General features: G+C 40.6%; 2 protein-coding genes across 2 annotated transcripts; both read left to right on the top strand.

Annotated features, from left to right (window-relative positions):
• The first annotated feature begins 1,030 nt into the window (after nucleotides 1-1,030).
• Nucleotides 1,031-2,900, top strand: LOC135541727 (green-sensitive opsin-4-like). Its single transcript, XM_064968052.1, has 5 exons — nucleotides 1,031-1,394; nucleotides 1,579-1,747; nucleotides 1,883-2,048; nucleotides 2,143-2,382; nucleotides 2,799-2,900. The coding sequence occupies exons 1-5, from the start codon at nucleotides 1,031-1,033 to the stop codon at nucleotides 2,898-2,900; spliced, it is 1,041 nt and encodes a 346-aa protein (XP_064824124.1).
• Nucleotides 2,901-17,748: 14,848 nt separating this feature from the next.
• On the top strand, nucleotides 17,749-23,506 carry LOC135541726 (green-sensitive opsin-like). Its single transcript, XM_064968050.1, has 6 exons — nucleotides 17,749-17,766; nucleotides 21,527-21,890; nucleotides 22,029-22,197; nucleotides 22,459-22,624; nucleotides 22,738-22,977; nucleotides 23,405-23,506. The coding sequence occupies exons 1-6, from the start codon at nucleotides 17,749-17,751 to the stop codon at nucleotides 23,504-23,506; spliced, it is 1,059 nt and encodes a 352-aa protein (XP_064824122.1).
• Nucleotides 23,507-23,956: the final 450 nt, after the last annotated feature.

Genomic DNA, 23,956 nt, shown 5'->3' with positions numbered 1-23,956 from the left:
CACAAGCACTCCTCCGTGAGCCTTGAGTGGGATTTCCAACAGCTCAACTCTGCTCACATACTCTGCTTCTGAGAGTTGCCAGGAGCCATTTCAGCCAGATCATTGCAGACAGTTGTTGTGCTATCTAACCTAAGACAATGGGGTCGCCAGATGCTCATAAATGTCTCTCTTTTTCAGAAAAAAAGAGCTTAGGTGGTGGGCGTGCCATGGGATGTAGCAAGGGGCGAGGCAATAGGCACTGTCAGTCCCTTGGCACAGCCGGATGTTTTCTAATATTTATTAGGCCTACATCTTGGCGTAGTAGAAACATTTTTGAAAATGCAAGACAATTTCCTGTAATTTCTGGATGGAGCTGAGAAAAAATGTTGCCATTTTAAAGCTAATTTTCTGCATTTCTATGCATTTTGCCATGGCTAATCCTGTGTTCTTTTGCTCAAGCATAACAACAAAATCAAAACTGATAAATTCATTGTTTTGGGAATTTTCATGTCTCTCTGTCTGTCTAGTTTTTATTTTGGTGATTGCTAGTTCTCAAAGATGATATGATAAAAAAAAACAGTTTTACTACATACTCAATGTCTGGTTTTAGTCATTTGAACACTGTTCAAACATACGTGTCCTGAAAAAAAACGGACACGGTAACTGGGTGCAAGCAGAAGCTATAGACTACCCATCCATACGTAGTTACATTATCCTACAGAGGTATAGTAATAAAAAACATGTTTTACATTAAAAACAAATGTTTAAACAAGGTCAGTGTGATAATCTTTATTCCCTGATGAGTTAGACAAAATCCACAGTGATTACGTGTTATAATCCCTTCCCGAATATCTGAGGATAAGATCAATTAACGAATTAGCTCGTAACAACCCCGCCTAAGCTAATTCAGCCAATTTTAGCCAATGACATAGGGCCCCAAAAGGGTATAAAACTCCCTGCCAGGACACCCTAGCATAGGCAAAAGGTTCACAGCCAGATCAGATCTCATCTTGCCTTTCGATTGCATTCATTGGACATCCACTGAGTAAAGATGCAGAACGGCACAGAAGGAAGCAACTTCTACATCCCCATGTCCAACAGGACTGGACTTGTAAGGAGTCCATTTCTATACCAACAGTACTACTTGGCGCCTCCATGGCAATACTATGGTCTTGCTGTCTATATGTTCTTCCTGATCTGCTTTGGATTCCCCATCAACGGTCTGACCTTGTATGTCACAGCCACAAACAAGAAGCTTCGGCAACCCCTTAACTTCATCCTGGTCAACTTGGCTGCAGCTGGAATGATAATGGTCCTCTTTGGATTCACCATCACCATCACATCTGCTGTCAATGGTTATTTCATCTGGGGACCATTGGGCTGTGCCATTGAGGGCTTCATGGCTACACTTGGAGGTAAGAAATCTTCAAAAATACAGAACCTATAGAATCCACTTTAGATTTAACGGATTTAAATTAATGAAAAACTGTATCCAAAGTAATTGTTAATCAATTTGGAACTAAAAGGACTGTCCCAAAAGTTATTTAAATCCATTTAGAACTGAAGTAACTGACTTTGCATTGTGGTTTCATTCTCCAGGTGAGGTTGCCCTGTGGTCTCTGGTAGTGCTGGCTGTTGAGAGATACATTGTGGTCTGCAAGCCCATGGGCAGCTTCACGTTCACTGCCTCCCACGCTGGTGCTGGTGTTGCATTCACCTGGATAGCTGCTATGGCTTGTGCTGCTCCCCCACTGCTTGGCTGGTCCAGGTAAGCTGTAACCAGTGTAAGAATTCTGAAGTGACATCAAATGTTATTTACATGCTTTTCAAGTCATGTGCCATCCACCACCAATCCTACTCACTTACACACAATGATAATTTTGTGCATTTCTATTTCTCTTAGGTACATCCCAGAGGGCATGCAATGCTCATGTGGACCTGACTACTACACCTTGGCCGAAGGCTTCAACAATGAATCATATGTGATCTACATGTTCAGCTGCCACTTCATCATCCCAGTCTGTTTGATCGCCTTCACTTATGGAAGTCTTGTCCTCACAGTCAAGGCGGTAAGTGACTTATTACACAAACATTTATCTAGCTGTACAAAATGTACAAAATGATAGTTCTCCACTCTGATGTCTTGATTATCTTCATTTTCAGGCTGCAGCTTCCCAGCAAGACTCAGCATCTACCCAGAAAGCTGAGAAGGAAGTGACACGTATGTGCATCCTGATGGTTTGTGGTTTCATGATCGCCTGGACCCCCTATGCCACCCTCGCTGCCTACATCTTCTTCAACAAAGGAATTGCCTTCAGTGCCCAGTCCATGGCTATACCTGCCTTCTTCTCCAAGAGCTCAGCCTTGTTCAACCCCATTATCTATGTGTTGATGAACAAACAGGTTGGGAACATTATAATTTTTTTAAACCTTTTTTTACTTACTCTTTGAGTTTGACCTAGCAGCAACATATTATATTGTTTGTTTAATGTGTTATGCTCAGTGCTTTTCATTCTTTTTACAGTGCTTTCATTCTTTACTTTGAGTTCTAGCAGCAACATATTATATTGTTTGTTTAATGTGTTATGCTCAGTGCTTTTCATTCATTTTTTACATTTGTACATGTTCTACTTACTCTTTGAGTTTGACCTAGCAGCAACATATTATATTGTTTGTTTAATGTGTTATGCTCAGTGCTTTTCATTCTTTTTACATGTTGTACATGTTCTACTTACTCTTTGAGTTTGACCTAGCAGCAACATATTATATTGTTTGTTTAATGTGTTATGCTCAGTGCTTTTCATTACTTTCCCTCCCAGTTCCGTGGCTGCATGCTGGCCACTGTAGGGATGAAAGCAGAAGAAGATGAGACGTCTGTGTCAACAAGCAAGACAGAAGTGTCTTCTGTGGGCCCTGCATAGACTTTCCCTCATCCTGCACTTCCTGCCCTCTGATTTCTACCCTTGTCTGATGCTCTACATGGACTGCTTTTGAAGACACACTACTTTACCAAATGGACATTATACTGTTTTGAGCTGTAATGATTGGACTCTGTCACTCCAGATAACACAGAAGTGACAAAAACAGGGCAGTGTATTGACATTCATCTGAGCCCATCTCTTGTTCTCTATGATCTCACCTGAGTCGACAGACAGTCCGTTGGATAGTTTGGAGGGCTATAATTGACAATGATGAAATCTTAAGCCGAGCTCAACAATAAGACAAAATCTAGTCAACCCAGTTCACAAGGCAAATCTATACACTCACATACTGTGTCACTCAATGTAGTTGAAAATATACTTGACATACATTTTATACTCATCCAAAACAAACAGATGATTTGCCTCTCATAGGTGGTAACAAATGGATGAAACTCAGACTTGCAGAACAGCTCTCATTTTTGTCTTGATGTATCATGAGATTGTATTTTTATGTTATTGTGAGGCTAGCAATTATTTTGTTGTCATCATTTCCTGTATATATTTTATAAATAACAAAAAATTATAGTACTAGATAAATAAATCCATGCATGAATCTACTACTTTTTTGCTGTTATTATTTTCATTTGACAAATGATTTCCAATCCACATCAAATATCACAACATCTCATTAGCATACATTCACAAATTCTAGTATGTAGTATACATCTTATCAGCTACAACTATACACTACTTCTAATCAGTAGATCTTAAAGCTGAAAATGATCATGAAACATCCGCGCATTGCTACTGGAAAACACCGTCACTGCAGCTTATTTCAAATCAAACCATTTTACAGCATCAATGCCATTCTAACAGATGTGAGGGACTTGCCAATGTAACAATACATGTGAGTCAACATCTGAATCTCTCCAACATTTCACTAATGCAAATATTCCAATGCAAATTAAAGAAACACTGTTACTAAAGCCTTTCACTTACACTACATGACCAAACGTATGTGGACACCTGCTTGTCGAACATCTCATTCCAAAATCATGGGTATTAGTGAAAAATCAAGAGCATTAGTGAGGTCGGGCATTGAAGTTGGACGAAGCTGCCGTCGAACAGTTATTGGCGTTGCTGGCGTTGCTTCCAGAGGCAATTTGGAACTCGGTAGTGAATGTTGCAAACGAGGACAGACAATTTTCATGCGCAACTTACTTCAACACTCGGTGGTCCCGTTCTGTGCACTTGTGTGGCCTACCACTTTGGCTAAGCCGTTGTTGCTCCTAGATATTTACACTTCACAATAACAGTTGACCTAATGACTTGTTGGAATAGTGGCATCCTATGACAGTGCCCCATTTAAAGTCACTAAGCTCTTCAATAAGGCCAATCTATTGCCAATGTTTGTCTATGGAGATTGCATGACAGTACGCTCGATTTTATACAACTGTCAGCAACAGGTGTGGCTGAAATAGCAGAATCCATGAATTTAAAGGGGTGTCCACATACTTTTGAATATACTAGTGTATGTCTTCATTCCTATTTCATGGCTGCAGATTACAGGCGGACTAAGGTATCCATTCAGAGTGGAATTATGCAAGAATATGGCACCATGCTCTTCCATAACAAAGTCATTCAACACACGTTCACGATTTTGATACTGGAGTATGCACTGGAGTCTACCACTCACTGTTACCCTTTGGATACGCACCACTCACTGTTGCCCTCTGCTGCTGATGTCTTTCCTTCAGAGATCCATGCTGGCACACTGTTGATCTGGTCTGAACTCATCTTCACCCTGTATACAGAGCATTCGGAAAGTATTCAGACTCCTTGACTTTTTCCAAATTTTCTTACGTTACAGCCTTATTCTGAAATGTATTAAATATTTTTTTCCTCATCAATCTACACACAATACCCCATAATGACAAAGCAGAAACAGATTTTTATAAATGTTTGAAAATGTAAAAAAATTAATAATAATACATATTTACATAAGTATTCAGATCCTTTAATAGGAGACTCAAAATGAATCTCAGGGGCATCCTCTTTCCATTGATCATGCTTGAGATGTTTTACAAATTGATTTGAGTCCATCTGTGGTAAATTTACCTGTGGTACATTTTGTAAAGGCACACACCTGTCTATATAAGGTCCCACAGTTGACAGTACATGTCAGAGCAAAACCCAAGCCATGAGCTCCAAGACACGATTGTGTCAAGGCACAGATATGGGGAAGGGTACCAAAGCATTTCTGCAGCATTGAAGGTCCCCAAGAGCACAGTGGCCTCCGTCATTCTTAAATGTAAGCAAATTGGTGTGGGTCTAGGGTTTCAGGTAGGGTGGAGATGATATGGTCCTTGACTAGTCTCTCAAAGCACTTCATGATGACAGAGGTGAGTGCAATGGGGCGATAGTCATTTAGTTCAGTTACCTTAGCTTTCTTGGGAACAGGAACAATGGTGGCCATCTTGAAGCATGTGAGGACAACAGACATTCAGCAGGAAAATACCCTCCTACAAAAGACCAAATATACACTGGAGTTGCTTACCAAGATGACATTGAATGTTCCCGAGTGGCCTAGTTACAGTTTTGACTTAAATCGGCTTGAAAATCTATGGCTTCTCTAACTCTGTTAAGATGCAGTATTTGGAGAGATAGCTTCTCCACCTCCACAAAGCGTGCGTAAAAGCACAGGTACTCAGGATGATATTCTGACACTGTTGATAGTTCACTGCCTGTAAATACACTGTATCAGCCAGAACAACTTTAACTTGTTAAGGATAGGGGGTGGTATTTCCCCTTTGGATGAATTGCGTGCCCATAGTGAACTGCATAAAAATCTGTCCTAAATTGCTAATATATGCATATTATTATTATTATTGGATAGAAAACACTGAAGCTTCTAAACCCGTGTTAATTATGTCTGTGAGTATAACAGAACTCACAGGGCAGGCAATCTTCCAAACTAGTTTTGGGATCCTGAAAGTTGGGGCAACTTTGACGTCATCGCCCCCTCCCTTCCCAACAAGTTATGGATCTGGAAACATTTCCTATGTCTTCCACTAGATGTCCTCATTCAGTCTTCACTCAGCATTCCTACAAAATATGAGGACCATAATTGGTCTTGTGTGTCAGTGGATTCGCCTGTTATTAATTATGGAGATGGTTTCCATTTTTTTGCGTGTATTTTGGAATTGTCAAGTTTTGTTGGTGCTTGCAAAAACATATATCCTCAGCATCTACGTTTTTACATGTTTTTTTTATATAGTGAATGAAAATGACTACTTTTTCCAGAAAAAGTCATACTTAAATATACCTTCATAGAAATTGACTCAAGTAAAAGTGAAAGTCACCCAGTAGCCTAAAATCTTACTTGAGTAAAATTATATGATTTTAAATTTACTCATGGTACGTGGTGGAAAAAGTACTCAATTGTCATACTTGAGTAAAAGTGAAAAGTAAAAAAACAATACTATACATCAAATTCCTTATATTAAGCAAACTAGATGGCACAATATTTTCTATGGTCAAATGGGCACACTCCAACACTCAGACATCATTCACAAACACAGTATTAGGATAAGTATTTTGATTGACCTACAGTACCAGTCAAAGATTGGGCACACCTACTCATTCAAGAGTTTTTCTTTATTTGTACTATTTTCTACATTGTACAATAATAGTGAAGACATCAACACTATGACATAACACATGGAAACATGTAGTGACTAAAAAAGTGTTAAACAAATCAAAATATATTTTATATTGAGATTCTTCAAAGTAGACACCATTTTTCTTTATTTGTAAAGGTTTGTAAAATTTCTGAAAATAAAAATTGCTTTTTGGTTTAAATTTAAGGTTAGGGTTCGGCACAAGGCTAGCAGTTTGGTTGAGGTTTAAAATACAATTTTAAGAAGATAAATTGTAAAAAAAGAAATATGCAGGCTTTATGACTTTGTGGCTGTGGTAGTAAAATGTTTTTTCTCAAAAGTTGGCAGGATGTCACATGTCCTATCTACATCAGTACACCGGTAACAACAGAATCACTACAAAACTTCTATTCTATCAAAAAAGCTACTCCTTGAAAATAAGCCATAACATTTTTTGTTATCCAATCTTGACACTCTCTCATTGACCTCCCTACAAAATATTGCTTGATGAGCGAAACAAAAATCTAAATTGCCACCTGATGAAGAAAACAGATTGTGGGCTTAGTTATCCCTCTCACTTCACCTCATCCTTTTTGGATATGTTTTATAGCCTACCTTTTAAGAGTGGGATGATTTTCAGACAGACAAATAAGGGCGATCAATATTTATTTGTAGGCAATGAAATAAACTATAGCCTAATCTTATTTAAGAATGACATTTTCTTGGAAAGATAACTGCCCCATGCTTCTCTGCCCATGCAGACATAGGCTTTATTTAACCTACTCTATTTAATTGAGACCACACACAAACCTGATCTCGCAAGTATGGCTACTGAACTTGAAGCAGCAAGAATGAGAGCAGACACTTGCACTTTGTCTTGAGCTAGGTGTTGTATATAGGATATAGCATACCTTTCAGGAGGACGATTTGCAGGCAGAGACAAATAAATGTATAATCAATATTTAGTGAAAATGAAGATCCAGGGAGACCGGTTTCCAAATAATCTGCGGGACAACTAACATATTTTGATCCCAAAAGTGTCTGTGTGAACGCTCGCTTCCAACCGCATCATGGAAAATGTTGACCCCGCCGCAATGATAGTATATATGTCAGGACCCGTAGTAGTAATGGGAAGTTCGCCTCTTTTTAGTGACTCAGATCTTTTCGACTCATTCAGTCAAAAGAATGAATCGGTGAATTCATTTCATTAATTTGAGTCAGTAATGCCCAGAGCACGCAGGGCCCTTTACCAGCAAACTCGGAACTGAAAACTCGAAAGAGTCATGATTCTACAAGTCTCCTGTTCGCATGTCGTTCACCATAGGGGGCTTATTGGACCTGCCATTTGTGATTGAGACATTTAAAGGTGTGCTTTAAACAATGTACATTTGTTAATTGCCAGGCATATAAATATGATTATTTATTGATACATTTGAAACTAGGTCGAGTTGTGGCTGCAACCAGACTAGATTGTGAACGACTCTTGGCGGAATGCATTGCTTGACTGTCACAAGAGTGATAACCACAATATCGTTCTCAAACTGCAGCACCCTGGATGATTTTGTTCTCTAGTTTGAGTTTGTTGAGCAGAGGCTGTGTATGTTTTGGTTGTGTCTATCGTAACATTCAATAATAAATTAACTGTATTCCTTATTGCACCATGCAATCAATTATCATTTCTAAACATGTATTTTTTTCTCTATGCTGCCTGCAGCATGATCAATTTTTCCTTGCCCACAAACAGTTGCTGGTCGTGATCCGGACTCGCTTTGCCGGAGGAGCGTATTACTCCTGATGTAAAATTAATTGCGTCCAGGAGATCAAATGACTGACTAAAGTGAACGTGGCACTCTGAAAAAACAAATCATGACTCTCGAGTCAGTTAGAAGATTAGTTCAAAAATAACGAATTGTTCGTGAACTGCACATCACTAACCTGCATGTCTCGTGTACTCTGCACCTGCCATCCACTTCAAGGACAAGCAAGGTTATGATGCTCAGAACATTCTACGCTATTTGTGTCCTTAAATACGTAAAAAATATCATCCTACCCTTAAGAATTATTCTCATGAGTCTATGACATTTTGGAGTTTAGTTTAAAAGGGGCAATATGTGATTGCTAGGCTATTTAAATGGTTTTGATTTATAAATACAGGGCTTAACATCAACTTTTACATTCAACATCAACATCTACATTCTAAAAATTAAAGGTTTCTGGAAGAACCTTTAGAGGTTCTTCAAATTGAACCTGTGGGGGAACTCCTATAAATTCCTTATATTAAGCAAATCAGACAGCACCATTCTCCTGTTTTTTACTTACTTACAGAGAGCCAGGGTCAAACTCCAACACTGAGACATAATTTACAAATGAAGCATTTGTGTTTTCTTCATAAGTGCATGAATTGGACCATTTTCCTGTCTTGCTTAGCATTCAAAATGTAACGGGTACTTTTGGGTGTCAGGGAAAATGTAAGGAATACTTATGTAAATAAGGTATTTCTGTTTTTTACTTTTAACATTTTTTGCTATGTCATTATGTGTAGACTGTTGAGGAAAAAAATATATTTAATCAATTTGAGAATAAGGCTGTAACGTTATAAAATGTGGAAAAAGTCAAGGGGTCTGTATAATTTCCGAATGCACTGTATATAAAAACATAGGCCTATTTGTATAATTGTACTTATAGGGCCCAATGTGGACCCCTCTGCCCCCCGCCCCCAAACTTTAAAAAAATACATGCAAATTTCTTTCCAATTACTACTTTAACAAAAATGTTTTGTTGTTTTTGTGGGGAGGGGGTCCTTGACAATGCATTGATCTTTGAATTTATATTACATTCCAAAATATGTGAGAATAATGTGGACATTTCCTGACCAAATATATTGGATGCATGCATTCTGTAGCCTCAGCCTGGTCTCATAGTCTAGACTTAACAAAGTAAATGTAAATCCGGGACCCTGACTTTAGTATGACACTCTGGTGTGGTTACATAAGACAGATGGTTATTTAAGGCAAAGATTTGGGTAGGGTGGTTGGTCTTGGTAGATGGGTGACACAAATGTCTAGCAACCCAAAGGTTTGTGGGTTTGAATCTCTTCACGGACAACATTAGCATTTAAGCTAATTAGCAACTTTTCAACTGCTTACAACTGTTGAGCTACTTTGCATGTTAGCTAACCCATCCCCTGACTCTAACCTTAACCTCTTTAGCTATCCCTTCCATTAACCCTAACCTTAACCTTAACCCATAACATAGCATATGTTTAAAAAATGTGTAACATATTGTATGTTGTGCAAATTTATTACATATTGTGCGTTCTGCAAATTCACAACATATAATATGAATTGTAATTCGTAACATATACACAATGGGTGATGGACAACCACAATTGAATGCATACCATACAAAACGTAACATTTCATACTATACTGAACAAAAATATAAATGCAACATGTACATTTTTGGTCATGAGCTGAAATAACAGATCTCAGAAATGTTCCATATGCACAAAAATCTTATTTCTATCAAATGTTGTGCCCAAATTTGTTTACATCACTGTTAGTGAGCATTTCTCCTTTGCCAAGATAATCTATCCACCTGGCAGGGGTAGCATATCAAGAAGTTGATTAAACGGCATGATCAAATACAAAGGTGCACCTTGTGTTGTGGACACTAAAAGGCCACTCTAAAATGTGCAGTTTTGTCACATAACACAATGCCACAGATGTCTCAAGTTTTGAGGGAGCGTGCAACTGACATCCTGACTGCACTACTGTCCAACAGAGCTGTTGCCAGAGAATGTAATGTTCATTTCTCCACCATAAGCCATCTCCAACATCATTTTAGAAAATTTGGCAATACGTCCAACTGACCTCACAACTGCAGACCACAGGCATGGCGTTGTGGGGGCGAGCGGTTTGCTGATGTCAACGTTGTGAACAGTATGCCCAATGGTGGCTGTAGTGTTATGGTATGGGCAGGTATAAGCAGTGGACAATAAACCCAATTGCATTTTATCGATAGCAATTTGAATGCACAGAGATACCGTGACGAGACCCCGAGGCCCATGACCATGCCATTCACCCGCCACCATCACCTGCACAATGCACTGCCCCATGTCGCAAGGATCTGTACACAGTTCCTGGAAGCTGAAAATGTCCCAGTTCTTCCATGGCCTGCATACTCACCAGACATGTCCCCCATTGAGCATGTTTGGGATGATTTGGACTGACGTGTATGATGTGTTCCAGTTCCCGCCAATATCCAGCAATTTCGCACAACAATTGAAGAGCAGTTGGACAACATTTTACAGGCCTCAATCAACAGCCCAATCAACTCTATGCAAAGGAGCTGTGTCGCACTGCATGAGGCAAATGGTGGTCACACCAGATACTGATACCCTCAGCCCTCAAATTAAGTGGACACTTCTGATGACGTATCATGACATCTGACGAGTGTACACAAGTAGTGCAAGGGGCAAAGGAGGAATGAATGATTTTTAAGTGGACTGTCCTTGCCCGAAAATTCGTCACTCGTTCGTCCCTCGACAATTGTGTTTTCAGACACCGGTAGCTTGCGGGTGCTTTTATTTCTACAATTTCCAAAAGCTAACCAAACAAAAACATCGTAACCTTTACGAGACGTGTTTGTGCAATAGTAGCACAATTTCAAACTTATTTATATTAATTTTTACTTACACTTGTATGTTGACTTTTCCATATTTACGGTGAGGTTTTAAGTTTTGGCGTACCTTTCTTAGCGGATGTACAATCATTGCAAATTGAATTATGGGGCATTTCAGGCCACGAAGTGAACATAATTGTGTATTCGCAAACTCCATTAAAAACAAGGGCTGAGGGGCTTACGTTGCAAACTTTCCTTGCTTGGCTAATCATTTAGACCAACAACAAATATGGCCGCGGGGATACCCCCAAGGGCATAGGGTGAGGGTAAGTGGATGAGGGTGTGTCTTTTTGGAAACACAGCCAACGACTGGTTTTCAGATCCACGCCCCTACCTTTTTCTTTAAGGTATCTGTGACCAACAGATGCATGTCTGTATTCCCAGTCATGTGAAATCCATAGATTAGGGCCTAAAGACAGATTAATTTATATGAACCGTAACTCAGTAAAATCTTTGAAATTGTTGTATCTTGTGTTTATATTTTTGTTCAGTATAAATGTCTTAAAGCAAAAATATACACAAATAGTACACGATCTTATGAAATTGCTTCAGAAAGGGGAAGAAGAGAGTCCAGGCTCTGTCACAGCCAGTCACGACCGGGAGACCCATGGGGGCGGGAGACCCACAATTGGCCCAGTGTTTAGAGGAGGTTTTGGCTGGCAGGGATGTCCATGTCCCATCGCGCACTAGCGATTCCTGTAGCTGACACGGTCACCAGGTGCACGGTGTTTCCTCCGACACATCGGTGCGGCTGGCTTTCGGGTTAAGTGGGCATTGTGTCAAGAAGCAGTGCGGCTTGGTTGGGTTGTGTTCCGGAGGACACACGTCTCTCATCCTTTGCCTCTCCCGAGTCCGTACGGGAGTTGTAGCGATGAGACAAGACTGTAACTACCAATTGGATACCACGAAATTGGGAAAAAAAGGGGTAAAAGTAACAACAACAACAAAAAGAAAAAAAGAAAGGGGAAGAAGACAGGTATGTTTTCTCTCCTCCCACCTGTTTGCTCTGGCAATTGAACCACTTGCAGAAATAATTAGACAGGACCCAACATAACAAGTGTCAATATTGTAAACATGAATATTAACTAAATTTCGTAGCAGATGACCCCCTGATATAACTAACCAACAGTGGAGGTGGCATAATAATGGCTGGAATGGAGTCAGTGGAATGGTATCAACCACATGGTTTCCATGTGTTTTATACCATTCACTCCATTCCAGCCATTATTATGAGCCGTCCTCCCCTCAGCAGTCTCCACTGCTGACCAATATTGAATACTCAATGCCCTACTTGTTAACAATATTTTCAGAATCTCAGGATATAAAATGAACATGAAAAAAAACACAAAATATTAAGGATAGGCTCCCGTATGGCTCCCTAGTGGTGCAGCAGTCGAAGTCACTGCATCTCACTGCAAGAGGTGTCACTACAGGCACCCTGGTTCACATCCAGGTTGTATCACAACCGGCTGTGATTGGGAGTGCCATAGGGTGGCGCACAATTGGCCCAGCGTTGTCTGGGTTTGGCTGGTGAAGGCTGTCATTGTAAATAAGAATTTGTTATTAACTGACTTACCTAGTTAAATACAAATTTGGAAAAATAAATTGCATAACTCATGATCTATAGCATTCCTTTAAGTGGACCACAAAAAATATCAAATACTTAGGATGCTTAATAATTGACAACAAAATACAAATATTTAGGAGATAAAGTTATCCCATTACTCAACAATATGAAAGCAGATGTAATTAAATGGAACAATCTTCCCATAAATCTTACAGGTCGATTAAACCTCTTCAGAATGGCATGGTCCCCTTGTGTTTATATTTATTCTCGGTAATACCAATGACTCCACTGAAGACATTCTTTAAAGAAGTATACTCGGTCATAACAGACATTAGCAAATACAACTCATAGAATAAAAAGGAAAGTATCACATCTTTCCAAGTCAGAGGGTGGTATTAACCTTCCAGACATGGACAAATATCAACTTGATACCCAGGGCCTTTACTTGTTACATATAGTTAAATGCAGTAAAGAGGAACAATGGGTACATATTGAAGATATGCATGCTCATACCCAGAATATTTTTACTTGGTTATTTTCTAAGGATAAAGAACATTAACAACTTTATAGTTTAGAACACAACAATATAGAAGAAAATGAAACATTCTTCAAGAACCAACATCACTCCCTAAAAACATAACCACATTGAACAATCATTGGATAGCTTTTCATAATTCACCAATAAATGTGACTCACCACCTGGATTCGGTCTTATGTAGCAACATTTGCATTTCTGTTTTTATATATTGGATAAAAGTAGAAACTCAGAGCTACAAAATGGTATATCATACATTGCATTTGAGGAAACAATGGGAAAGTAATTATGCTTTGAAGGTTGATCAACTTCTAAACTCTCTTTTGGTACTACTATTGGAATTCCCTTCTTTGTCTACACCCATTCAGCATTGTTCACACCTTCTTAAACCTTAGCCCCACCCACCTCTTTAATGGTTGATCCATGTGTTCTGTACTAACTTGCCCGCTACTTCCAGACATCTAAGAGAGAGAACAGCTCACTGAACATTACTCGCCCTAGTGGAGCTGGTTAGGCTGTTATGTTATCCAGAGCGTTGGTGACTGCAACTGTGCTGTCAGATTGTCCGTTCGTAAATTCAGAGCGTTTCACATTCGCATCCAGCTCCAATAGACAGACTGCTATATGGCAGACCAATCCAATCTCTTGGCATGTCCAGCCCACTCATTATCCCAGCCAATCATGGCTAGCGGGAAGGATGCTCACTTTTTCTGTGACTAAACTAACTAGGCTCGTAAGTTAACAATTTTATTTGTATTTAGAGATGGCATACAAGTTTGATATTAAGGCACAGGAAAGTTCACAAGGTCACATGCATTGTGCAAAAAATATTTTTTTTTACGTTCAAACAGCTCTCCTGTGACGTCGTGACATGCGACATCGTGTCACAAATTGGTCTATATGGAAACTAAAGGCATAAAATGACTTGGTAACATAAATGACTTGGTAATAGGAAATACATCTAATTCTATGACAGAATTTTGGACTGACCAATGGAGATATTTTAAAATACATGCACCTTAAAGGTTTCATATCAAGACATTTCCAATTGAAATATTTTGGACATCAGAGCAATCTTATATGAATCCTATTTGAGTCAGAAAAGGAAATTCATATGATAGGTAAATTAAGCAAAACCTTGCAGAGAGCCTATCCAATCAAACGAGACTTAAAATAACTGATATTGGCACAAGATGGAGGGAATGTTGGAACATAACTAACAAAATTAAAGTTAACAATTACGCTTAATCCAGTAAAACTAATGGTAAGATTCACAAATTCTACAGCACAAAGGCACATCATGTCTTCAGTGTTAAACTAGCAATAATCCATGTCTCCTAGGAATGCTATGAAATCCAAAAGTTATGGGAGAAGTTGCCTGTCAGAAGTATTACAATGTAAATTGTCTTTAATCAGTCTGTCTGAATATTTCAAATCAAATCAAATTTTATTTGTCACATACACATGGTTAGCAGATGTTAATGCGAGTGTAGTGAAATGCTTGTGCTTCTAGTTCCGACAATGCAGTAATAACCAACAAGTAATCTAACTAACAATTCCTAAACTACTGTCTTATACACAGTGTAAGGGGATAAAGAATATGTACATAAGGATATATGAATGAGTGATGGTACAGAGCAGCATAGGCAAGATACAGTAGATGGTATTGAGTACAGTATATACATATGAGATGAGTATATAAACAAAGTGGCATAGTTAAAGTGGCTAGTGATACATGTATTACATAAGGATGCAGTCAATGATATAGAGTACAGTATATACGTATGCATATGAGATGAATAATGTAGGGTAAGTAACATTATATAAGGTAGCATTGTTTAAAGTGGCTAGTGATATATTTACATCATTTCCCATCAATTCCCATTATTAAAGTGGCTGGAGTTGAGTCAGTGTCAGTGTGTTGGCAGCAGCCACTCAATGTTAGTGGTGGCTGTTTAACAGTCTGATGGCCTTGAGATAGAAGCTGTTTTTCAGTCTCTCGGTCCCAGCTTTGATACACCTGTACTGACCTCGCCTTCTGGATGATAGCGGGGTGAACAGGCAGTGGCTCGGGTGGTTGATGTCCTTGATGATCTTTATGGCCTTCCTGTAACATCGGGTGGTGTAGGTGTCCTGGAGGGCAGGTAGTTTGCCCCCGGTGATGCGTTGTGCAGACCTCACTACCCTCTGGAGAGCCTTACAGTTGAGGGCGGAGCAGTTTCCGTACCAGGCGGTGATACAGCCCGCCAGGATGCTCTTGATTGTGCATCTGTAGAAGTTTGAGTGCTTTTGGTGACAAGCCAAATTTCTTCAGCCTCCTGAGGTTGAAGAGGCGCTGCTGCGCCTTCTTCACGATGCTGTCTGTGTGAGTGGACCAATTCAGTTTGTCTGTGATGTGTATGCCGAGGAACTTAAAACTTGCTACTCTCTCCACTACTGTTCCATCGATGTGGATAGGGGGTGTTCCCTCTGCTGTTTCCTGAAGTCCACAATCATCTCCTTAGGTTTGTTGACGTTGAGTGTGAGGTTATTTTCCTGACACCACACTCCGAGGGCCCTCACCTCCTCCCTGTAGGCCGTCTCGTCGTTGTTGGTAATCAAGCCTACCACTGTTGTGTTGTCCTCAAACTTGATGATTGAGTTGGAGGCGTGCGTGGCCACGCAGTCGTGGGTGAACAGGGAGTACAGGAGAGGGCTCAAACGCACCCTTGTGGGGCCCCAGTGTTGAGGATCAGGGGGAGGAGATGTTGTTACCTACCCTCACCACCTGGGGGCGGCCCATCAGGAAGTCCAGTACCCAGTTGCACAGGGCGGGGTCGAGACCCAGGGTCTCGAGCTTGATGACGAGCTTGGAGGGTACTATGGTGTTGAATGCCGAGCTGTAGTCGATGAACAGCATTCTCACATAGGTATTCCTCTTGTCCAGATGGGTTAGGGCAGTGTGCAGTGTGGTTGAGATTGCATCGTCTGTGGACCTATTTGGGCGGTAAGCAAATTGGAGTGGGTCTAGGGTGTCAGGTAGGGTGGAGGTGATATGGTCCTTGACTAGTCTCTCAAAGCACTTCATGATGACGGAAGTGAGTGCTACGGGCGGTAGTCGTTTAGCTCAGTTACCTTAGCTTTCTTGGGAACAGGAACAATGGTGGCCCTCTTGAAGCATGTAGGAACAGCAGACTGGTATAGGGATTGATTGAATATGTCCGTAAACACACCAGCCAGCTGGTCTGCGCATGCTCTGAGGGCGCGGCTGGGGATGCCGTCTGGGCCTGCAGCCTTGCGAGGGTTAACACGTTTAAATGTTTTACTCACCTCGGCTGCAGTGAAGGAGAGTCCGCATGTTTTCGTTGCAGGCCGTGTCAGTGGCACTGTATTGTCCTCAAAGTGGGCAAAAAAGTGATTTAGTCTGCCTGGGAGCAAGACATCCTGGTCCGTGACTGGGCTGGTTTTCTTTTTGTAGTCCGTGATTGACTGTAGACCCTGCCACATACCTCTTGTGTCTGAGCCGTTGAATTGAGATTCTACTTTGTCTCTGTACTGACGCTTAGCTTGTTTGATAGCATTGCGGAGGGAATAGCAGCACTGTTTGTATTCAGTCATGTTACCAGACACCTTGCCCTGATTGAAAGCAGTGGTTCGCGCTTTCAGTTTCACGCGAATGCTGCCATCAATCCACGGTTTCTGGTTAGGGAATGTTTTAATCGTTGCTATGGGAACGACATCTTCAACACACGTTCTAATGAACTCGCACACCGAATCAGCGTATTCGTCAATGTTGTTATCTGACGCAATACGAAACATGTCCCAGTCCACGTGATGGAAGCAGTCTTGGAGTGTGGAGTCAGCTTGGTCGGACCAGCTTTGGACAGACCTCAGCATGGGAGCTTCTTTTTTAAGTTTTTGTCTGTAGGCAGGTATCAGCAAAATGGAGTCGTGGTCAGCTTTTCCGAAAGGGGGGCGGGGCAGGGCCTTATATGCATCGCGGAAGTTAGAGTAACAGTGATCCAAGGTTTTTCCACCCCTGGTTGCGCAATCGATATGCTGATAAAATATAGGGAGTCTTGTTTTCAGATTAGCTTTGTTAAAATCCCCAGCAACAATGAATGCAGCCTCCGGATCAATGGTTTCCAGTTTGCAAAGAGTTAAATAAAGTTCGTTCAGAGCCATCGATGTGTCTGCTTGGGGGGGATATATACGGCTGTGATTATAATCGAAGAGAATTCTCTTGGTAGATATTGCGGTCTACATTTGATTGTGAGGAATTCTAAATCAGGTGAGCAGAAGGATTTGAGTTCCTGTATGTTTCTTTCATCGCACCATGCCTCGTTAGCCATAAGGCATACACCCCCACCCCTCTTCTTACCAGAAAGGTGTTTGTTTCTGTCGGCGCGATAGGTGGAGAAAGACATGGCATATGAGGGTGCAGTGAGATACCCAATGGGTTGCACCATACTTTCTCGTCAACCTTGTTGAAAAAATGTATCCTTAATGTAACATAGACACTGGGAGTCAAGAAGCAGGTGGTAAGTTTACTATAACAAATAACATGAACGACACAACGTAGGAGAAGCGTCTAGAAAGAAACTATGCCACCTGGGAGTGCCAGATAATGGGGAGGTGATGGAGTCCAGGTGTGCTAAATGATGAAGCACAGGTGTGCGTAACGATGAAAGCCAGGTGCTTGTAATGATGGTTCCCAGGACCGGTGGTTAGTAAACCGGCGACACCGAACGCCGGAAGGGAGGAGCGGGAGTAGACATGACAATTAAAAATGGGATATCAACCAATCCTCCATCGTTTAAACAATGGAACGGTCCAATGATTTATTGTCTGAATATTGAAAGTTGTGTGGACGATGGAGAGAAACAAAATGGTGCAGTTTGAGGCCATGTGGCTGAGAGTGATACAGGCGCTGGAGATGGGGGTGTGAGCAGGTGGGTCTTGGCAGGGAATGTTTGTATTGTTAAAAATAATCATAAATAAAATGGATTTAATCCAATTTGATTTCAGTCTGTAACAGCATTTAGAATAACAATTACTTCACCATGCTCAAAGGGATATTCAATGTCTGCTTTTTTACCCATATACCAATAGGTGCCCTTCTTTGCATGGCATTGGAAAATCTTTCTGGTCTTTGTGGTTGACTGTGTTTGAAATTCACTGCTCGACTTAGGGATCAGAGATGAGGTAGTCATTTAACACTATTGCACACAGAGTGAGTCCATGCAGCTTATTATGTGACGTGTTATTAAGCAAATTCTTATTACTGAACTTATTTAGTATTGCCATAAATGGATTTGAATATATGTATTGACTCTACATTTTCAGCTTTTAATTTTTATTAATTAAAAAAAATGTGTAAACACATAATTCTAGTTTGACAATATGGTGTATTGTGTGTTGGCCAGTAACACATCTACATGTAATCCATTTTAAATTCAGGCTGTAACACAACAAAATGTGAAAAAGTCAAGGGGTGTGAATACTTTCTGAAGGCACTGTAAACTGCCTCTACCCTCTGTTCTAATTGCATGGTTTGTCTACATAAGCTGGTTCAAGCATTCAAGACATTACCCTGAAGAAGGCACAGTGATGCCGAAACGTTGGCATTTTATCCAATAAATTATTGGGAGTTTATAGTGTGCGACTCTATTTTATAGCTAACAGCTGGTGTCTGATCTCTAATATTAAGGACGTCTCGAGGTTCTGCTCGCCTGAGTTATAATACCTCATGATAAGCTGTAGACCATACCATTTACTAAGAGAGATTTCATCTATATTTTTTGAAGCTGTCTTTACCACCACAAACTGATGCTGGCACTAAGCCAACAAGAAAATGCTCATCCAGAGCCAGCGCTCCTAGTGATTTTAATGCAGGAAAACTGAAATCCTTCTGACAAATTTCTACCAGCATTTCACCTGTGCAACTAGAAGGGGGAAAAAACCTCGATCACCTTTGCTCCACACACAGATGACGAACAAAGCTCGCCCTAGTCCTCCATTTTGTAAATCTTACCAAAACTCTAGTCTCCTGATTGTTATTTACAAGCAAACACTCAAAACAGGAAGTACCAGTGACACACTCAATTCGGAAGTGGTCCGATGTTGTGGATGCTAAACTACAGGACTGTTTTGCAAGCACAGACTGCAATATGTTCCGGGATTCATCCGATGGCATTGAGGAGTTTACCACATCCGTCACGGCTTCATTAATAAGTGCATCTATGACGTCACCCCCACAGTGAACGCATGTACATATTCCAACCAGAAGCCATGGATTACAGGAAACATCCATACTGAGCTAAAGGCTAGAGCTACCACTTTCAAGGAGCGGGACACTAACCCTTACGCTTATAAGAAATCCCACTACGCCCTCCGACAATCAAACGGGCAAAGCATCAAAACAGGATGAAAATAGAATCCTACTAAACCGTATCTGACACTCATTATTGAATATGGCAGGGCATGCGAACTATCACGGATTACAAATGGAAGTCCAGCCATGAGCTGCCCAGTGAAAGGAGCCTACCAGACAAGCTAAATGCCTTCTATGCTTGATTTGAGGCAAGCAATGCTGAACCATGGGTGAGAACACCAGCTGTTCCGGACGACTGTTTGATCACGCTCTCTGTAGCCGATGTGAGTAAGACTTTTAAACAGGTTAACATTCACAAGGCCGCAGGGCCAGACAAATTTTAAGGACACGTAAACGTATGCACTGACCAGCTGGCAAGTGTCTCATTTTCAAACTCTCCCTGATACAGTCTGTAATACCTATGTGTTTCAAACATAACTATTGTTCCCAACAATGCCAAGGTAACCTGTCTAAATGACTATCACCCTGTAGTACTCACATTTGTAGCCATGAAATGCTTTGAAAGGGTGACACCCAGTGAAGAGGCGACTCCGGGATGCTGGCCTTGTAGGCAGAGTTGCACGAAAAAGCCATATCTAAGACTGGCCAATAAAAATAAAATATTATGATGGGCAAAATAACACAGACACTGGACAGAGGAACTCTGCCTAGGCCAGCATCCCGGAGTTGCATCTTCACTGTTGACGTTGAGACTGGTGTTTTGCGGGTACTATTTATTGAAGCTGAAAGTTGAGGACTTGTGAGGCATCTATTTCTGAAACTAAACACTAATGTACTTGTCCTCCTGCTCAGTTGTGCACCAGGGACTCCCACTCCTCTTTCTATTCTGGTTAAAGCCAGTTTGCGCTGTTCTGTGAAGAGAGTAGTACACAGCGTTGTACGAGATCTTTAGTTTCTTGGCAATTTCTCACATAGAATAGCTTTAATTTTTCAGAACAAGAATAGACTGATGAGTTTCAGAAGAAAGTTCTTTGTTTCTAGCCATTTTGAGCCTGCAATTCAAACCCACATATGCTGATGCTCCAGATACTCAACTAGTTTAATGAAGGCCAGTTTTATTGCTTCTTTAATTAGCAGAACAGTTTTCAGCTGTGCTAACATAAGTGCTAAAGGGTTTTCTAATGATCAATTAGCCTTTTAAAATGATGAACTTGGATTAGCTAACACAATGTGTCATTGAAACACAGGAGTGATGGTTGCTAGTGATGGGCCTCTGTACGCCAAAGTAGATATTCCATAAAAACAATATCTACACCATATTTGTTATCAATTTGATGTTATTTTAATGGATGAACATTTGCTTATCTTTCAAAAACAAGGACATTCCTAAGTGACCCCAAACTATTTCTGTATTTTAGTTTCAATGAATTAGCAGACATAAAAAAAAAATATTTTCACTTTGTCATTATGGGGTCTTGTGTGTGGATGGGTGAGAAAAAAAGTGTAATCTATTTAGAATTTCGTCTGTTGTACAATAAAATGTGGAATAATTTATTGTGTATGAATGCTTTCTGAAGGCACTGTAGTTGCTAGCAGGTGTAAATAAACTAGGTCAGTGTGATAATCTTTATTCTTTAATTAGTTTAATTAGATTATTTAGTCACAATAAGCCCTTTCCTTTATCTGAGGTTAAGATCAATTAACAAATTAGTTCCTAAGCCAATTTAGCCAATTTTAGACCCAATGACATAGGGACCCAAAATGATATAAACCCCCCTACCTGGACAACCTAGCACAGGCAAGGTTGACAGCCAGATCAGATCTCAGCCTGTCTTTCTCTTGCATTCGTTGGATATCCACTGAGCGAAGATGCAGAACGGCACGGAAGGAAGCAACTTCTACATCCCCATGTCCAACCGGACTGGGCTTGTAAGGAGTCCTTTTCTATACCAACAGTACTACTTGGCGCCTCCATGGCAATACTATTGTCTTGCTGTCTATGTATTCTTCCTGATCTGTTTTGGGTTCCCCATCAACGGTCTGACCCTGTATGTCACAGCCACAAACAAGAAGCTCCGGCAACCCCTTAACTTCATCCTGGTCAACTTGGCTGCAGCTGGAATGATAATGGTCCTCTTTGGATTCACCATCACCATCACATCTGCTATTAACGGCTACTTCATCTTTGGGCCAATGGGCTGTGCTATTGAGGGCTTCATGGCTACACTTGGAGGTAAGAAATAAAACAAATACAAGGCAATCTACTTCAGTTTAACCTGATTTAAAATAATGTACTGTACTCAAAGTTAGAACTGAAATAAATCAATTTGATTTGAAATAAATGAATTCAGATTGTGGTTTCATTCCCCAGGTGAGGTTGCCCTGTGGTCTCTGGTAGTGCTGGCTGTCGAGAGATACATTGTGGTCTGCAAGCCCATGGGAAGCTTCACGTTCACTGCCACCCATGCTGGTGCTGGTGTGGCATTCACCTGGATAGCTGCTCTGGCTTGTGCTGCTCCCCCACTTGTTGGCTGGTCCAGGTAAGCTGTAACCAGTGTAGAAACATTAAAGTAACATAAAATGTTATTCACATGCTATTCAAGTCATGCTCCACCCACCCCCGAGCTGACAAGGTACAAATCTGTCGTTCTGCCCCTGAACAGGCAGTTAACCCACTGTTCCTAGGCCGTCATTGAACATAAGAATTTGTTCTTAACTGACTTGCCTAGTTAAATAAAGGAAATAAATAATCCTACTCACTCACACACAATGATAATATTGTGCATTTCTATTTATCTTAGGTACATCCCAGAGGGCATGCAATGCTCGTGTGGACCTGACTACTACACCTTAGCCGAAGGCTTCAACAATGAATCATATGTGATCTACATGTTCTCCTGCCACTTCATCATCCCAGTCTGTATGATCGCCTTCACTTATGGAAGCCTGGTCCTCACAGTCAAGGCGGTAAGCGGCTTTTTACACAAACAACATTTATCTAGCTGTTCAACATAGTGGTTATTGTATACAATGTAGGGGATAGTTCTCCACTCTGATGTCTTGATTATCTCAATTTTCAGGCTGCAGCTTCCCAGCAGGACTCAGCATCTACCCAGAAAGCTGAGAAGGAAGTGACACGTATGTGTGTCCTGATGGTTTGTGGTTTCATGATCGCCTGGACCCCCTATGCCAGCCTTGCTGCTTACATCTTCTTCAACAAAGGAATTGCCTTCAGTGCCCAGTCCATGGCTATACCTGCCTTCTTCTCCAAGAGCTCAGCTTTGTTCAACCCCATTATTTATGTTCTGATGAACAAACAGGTTGGTAACAGACATTTTTTTTCTCTACTTGGAACACTGAGTTTGACTTCGCAGCATTAGAATAGATCTTCTGTTAAATGTATTTTGACTTGTCATGCTCATTGTTTTTCATTCTTTTTACATGTTGTACATGTTCTACTTACTCTTTGAGTTTGACCTAGCAGCAACGTAATATATTGTTTGTTTAATGTGTTATGCTCATTGTTTTTCATTCTTTTTACATGTTGTACATGTTCTACTTACTCTTTGAGTTTGACCTAGCAGCAACATATTATATTGTTTGTTTAATGTGTTATGCTCAGTGCTTTTCATTCTTTTTACATGTTGTACATGTTCTACTTACTCTTTGAGTTTGACCTAGCAGCAACATATTATATTGTTTGTTTAATGTGTTATGCTCAGTGCTTTTCATTACTTTCCCTCCCAGTTCCGTGGCTGCATGCTGGCCACTGTAGGGATGAAAGCAGAAGAAGATGAGACGTCTGTGTCAACAAGCAAGACAGAAGTTTCTTCTGTGGGACCTGCATAGAGACGTTCCCTCATCCTGCACTTCCTGCCCTCTGATTTCTACCCTTGTCTAATTCTGTACAATACATGGACTGTTTTTGAAGACTTCTACGAATTGGACATTATGTGCTGATTATTTAATTTACTCGTAGCAATTGGACTCCATAACAAACTCAAGAACTGCATTTTGTTGCATAGATTCCTAAAATGAACTGATGTAAACAGATTTTATTATAAGTTTACTGCAGGTTGTGACAGAATCAGGGCAGTGTATTGACATCTAATAAAAAAACAATTTATTGTTCTCTTTGCTCTCACCTCAGTCAAGAGACAACTTCCCAACTGGAGGGCTATAACATCTAAAGGCAAGCTCAACAATAAGACACAACCTAGTTTCTACAATTCATAAGGAACACGAGATATTACGCAAAACCTCTCTTCACTAACACTGCGTCATTCTGCACGGTGTCAC

The sequence above is a fragment of the Oncorhynchus masou genome, chromosome 6, assembly GCF_036934945.1.
Source record: "Oncorhynchus masou masou isolate Uvic2021 chromosome 6, UVic_Omas_1.1, whole genome shotgun sequence".
NCBI classification, from domain to species: domain Eukaryota; kingdom Metazoa; phylum Chordata; class Actinopteri; order Salmoniformes; family Salmonidae; genus Oncorhynchus; species Oncorhynchus masou.
The sequence above is the reverse complement of the archived record's forward strand: the minus strand, read 5'-3'. Positions and strand labels throughout refer to the sequence as shown.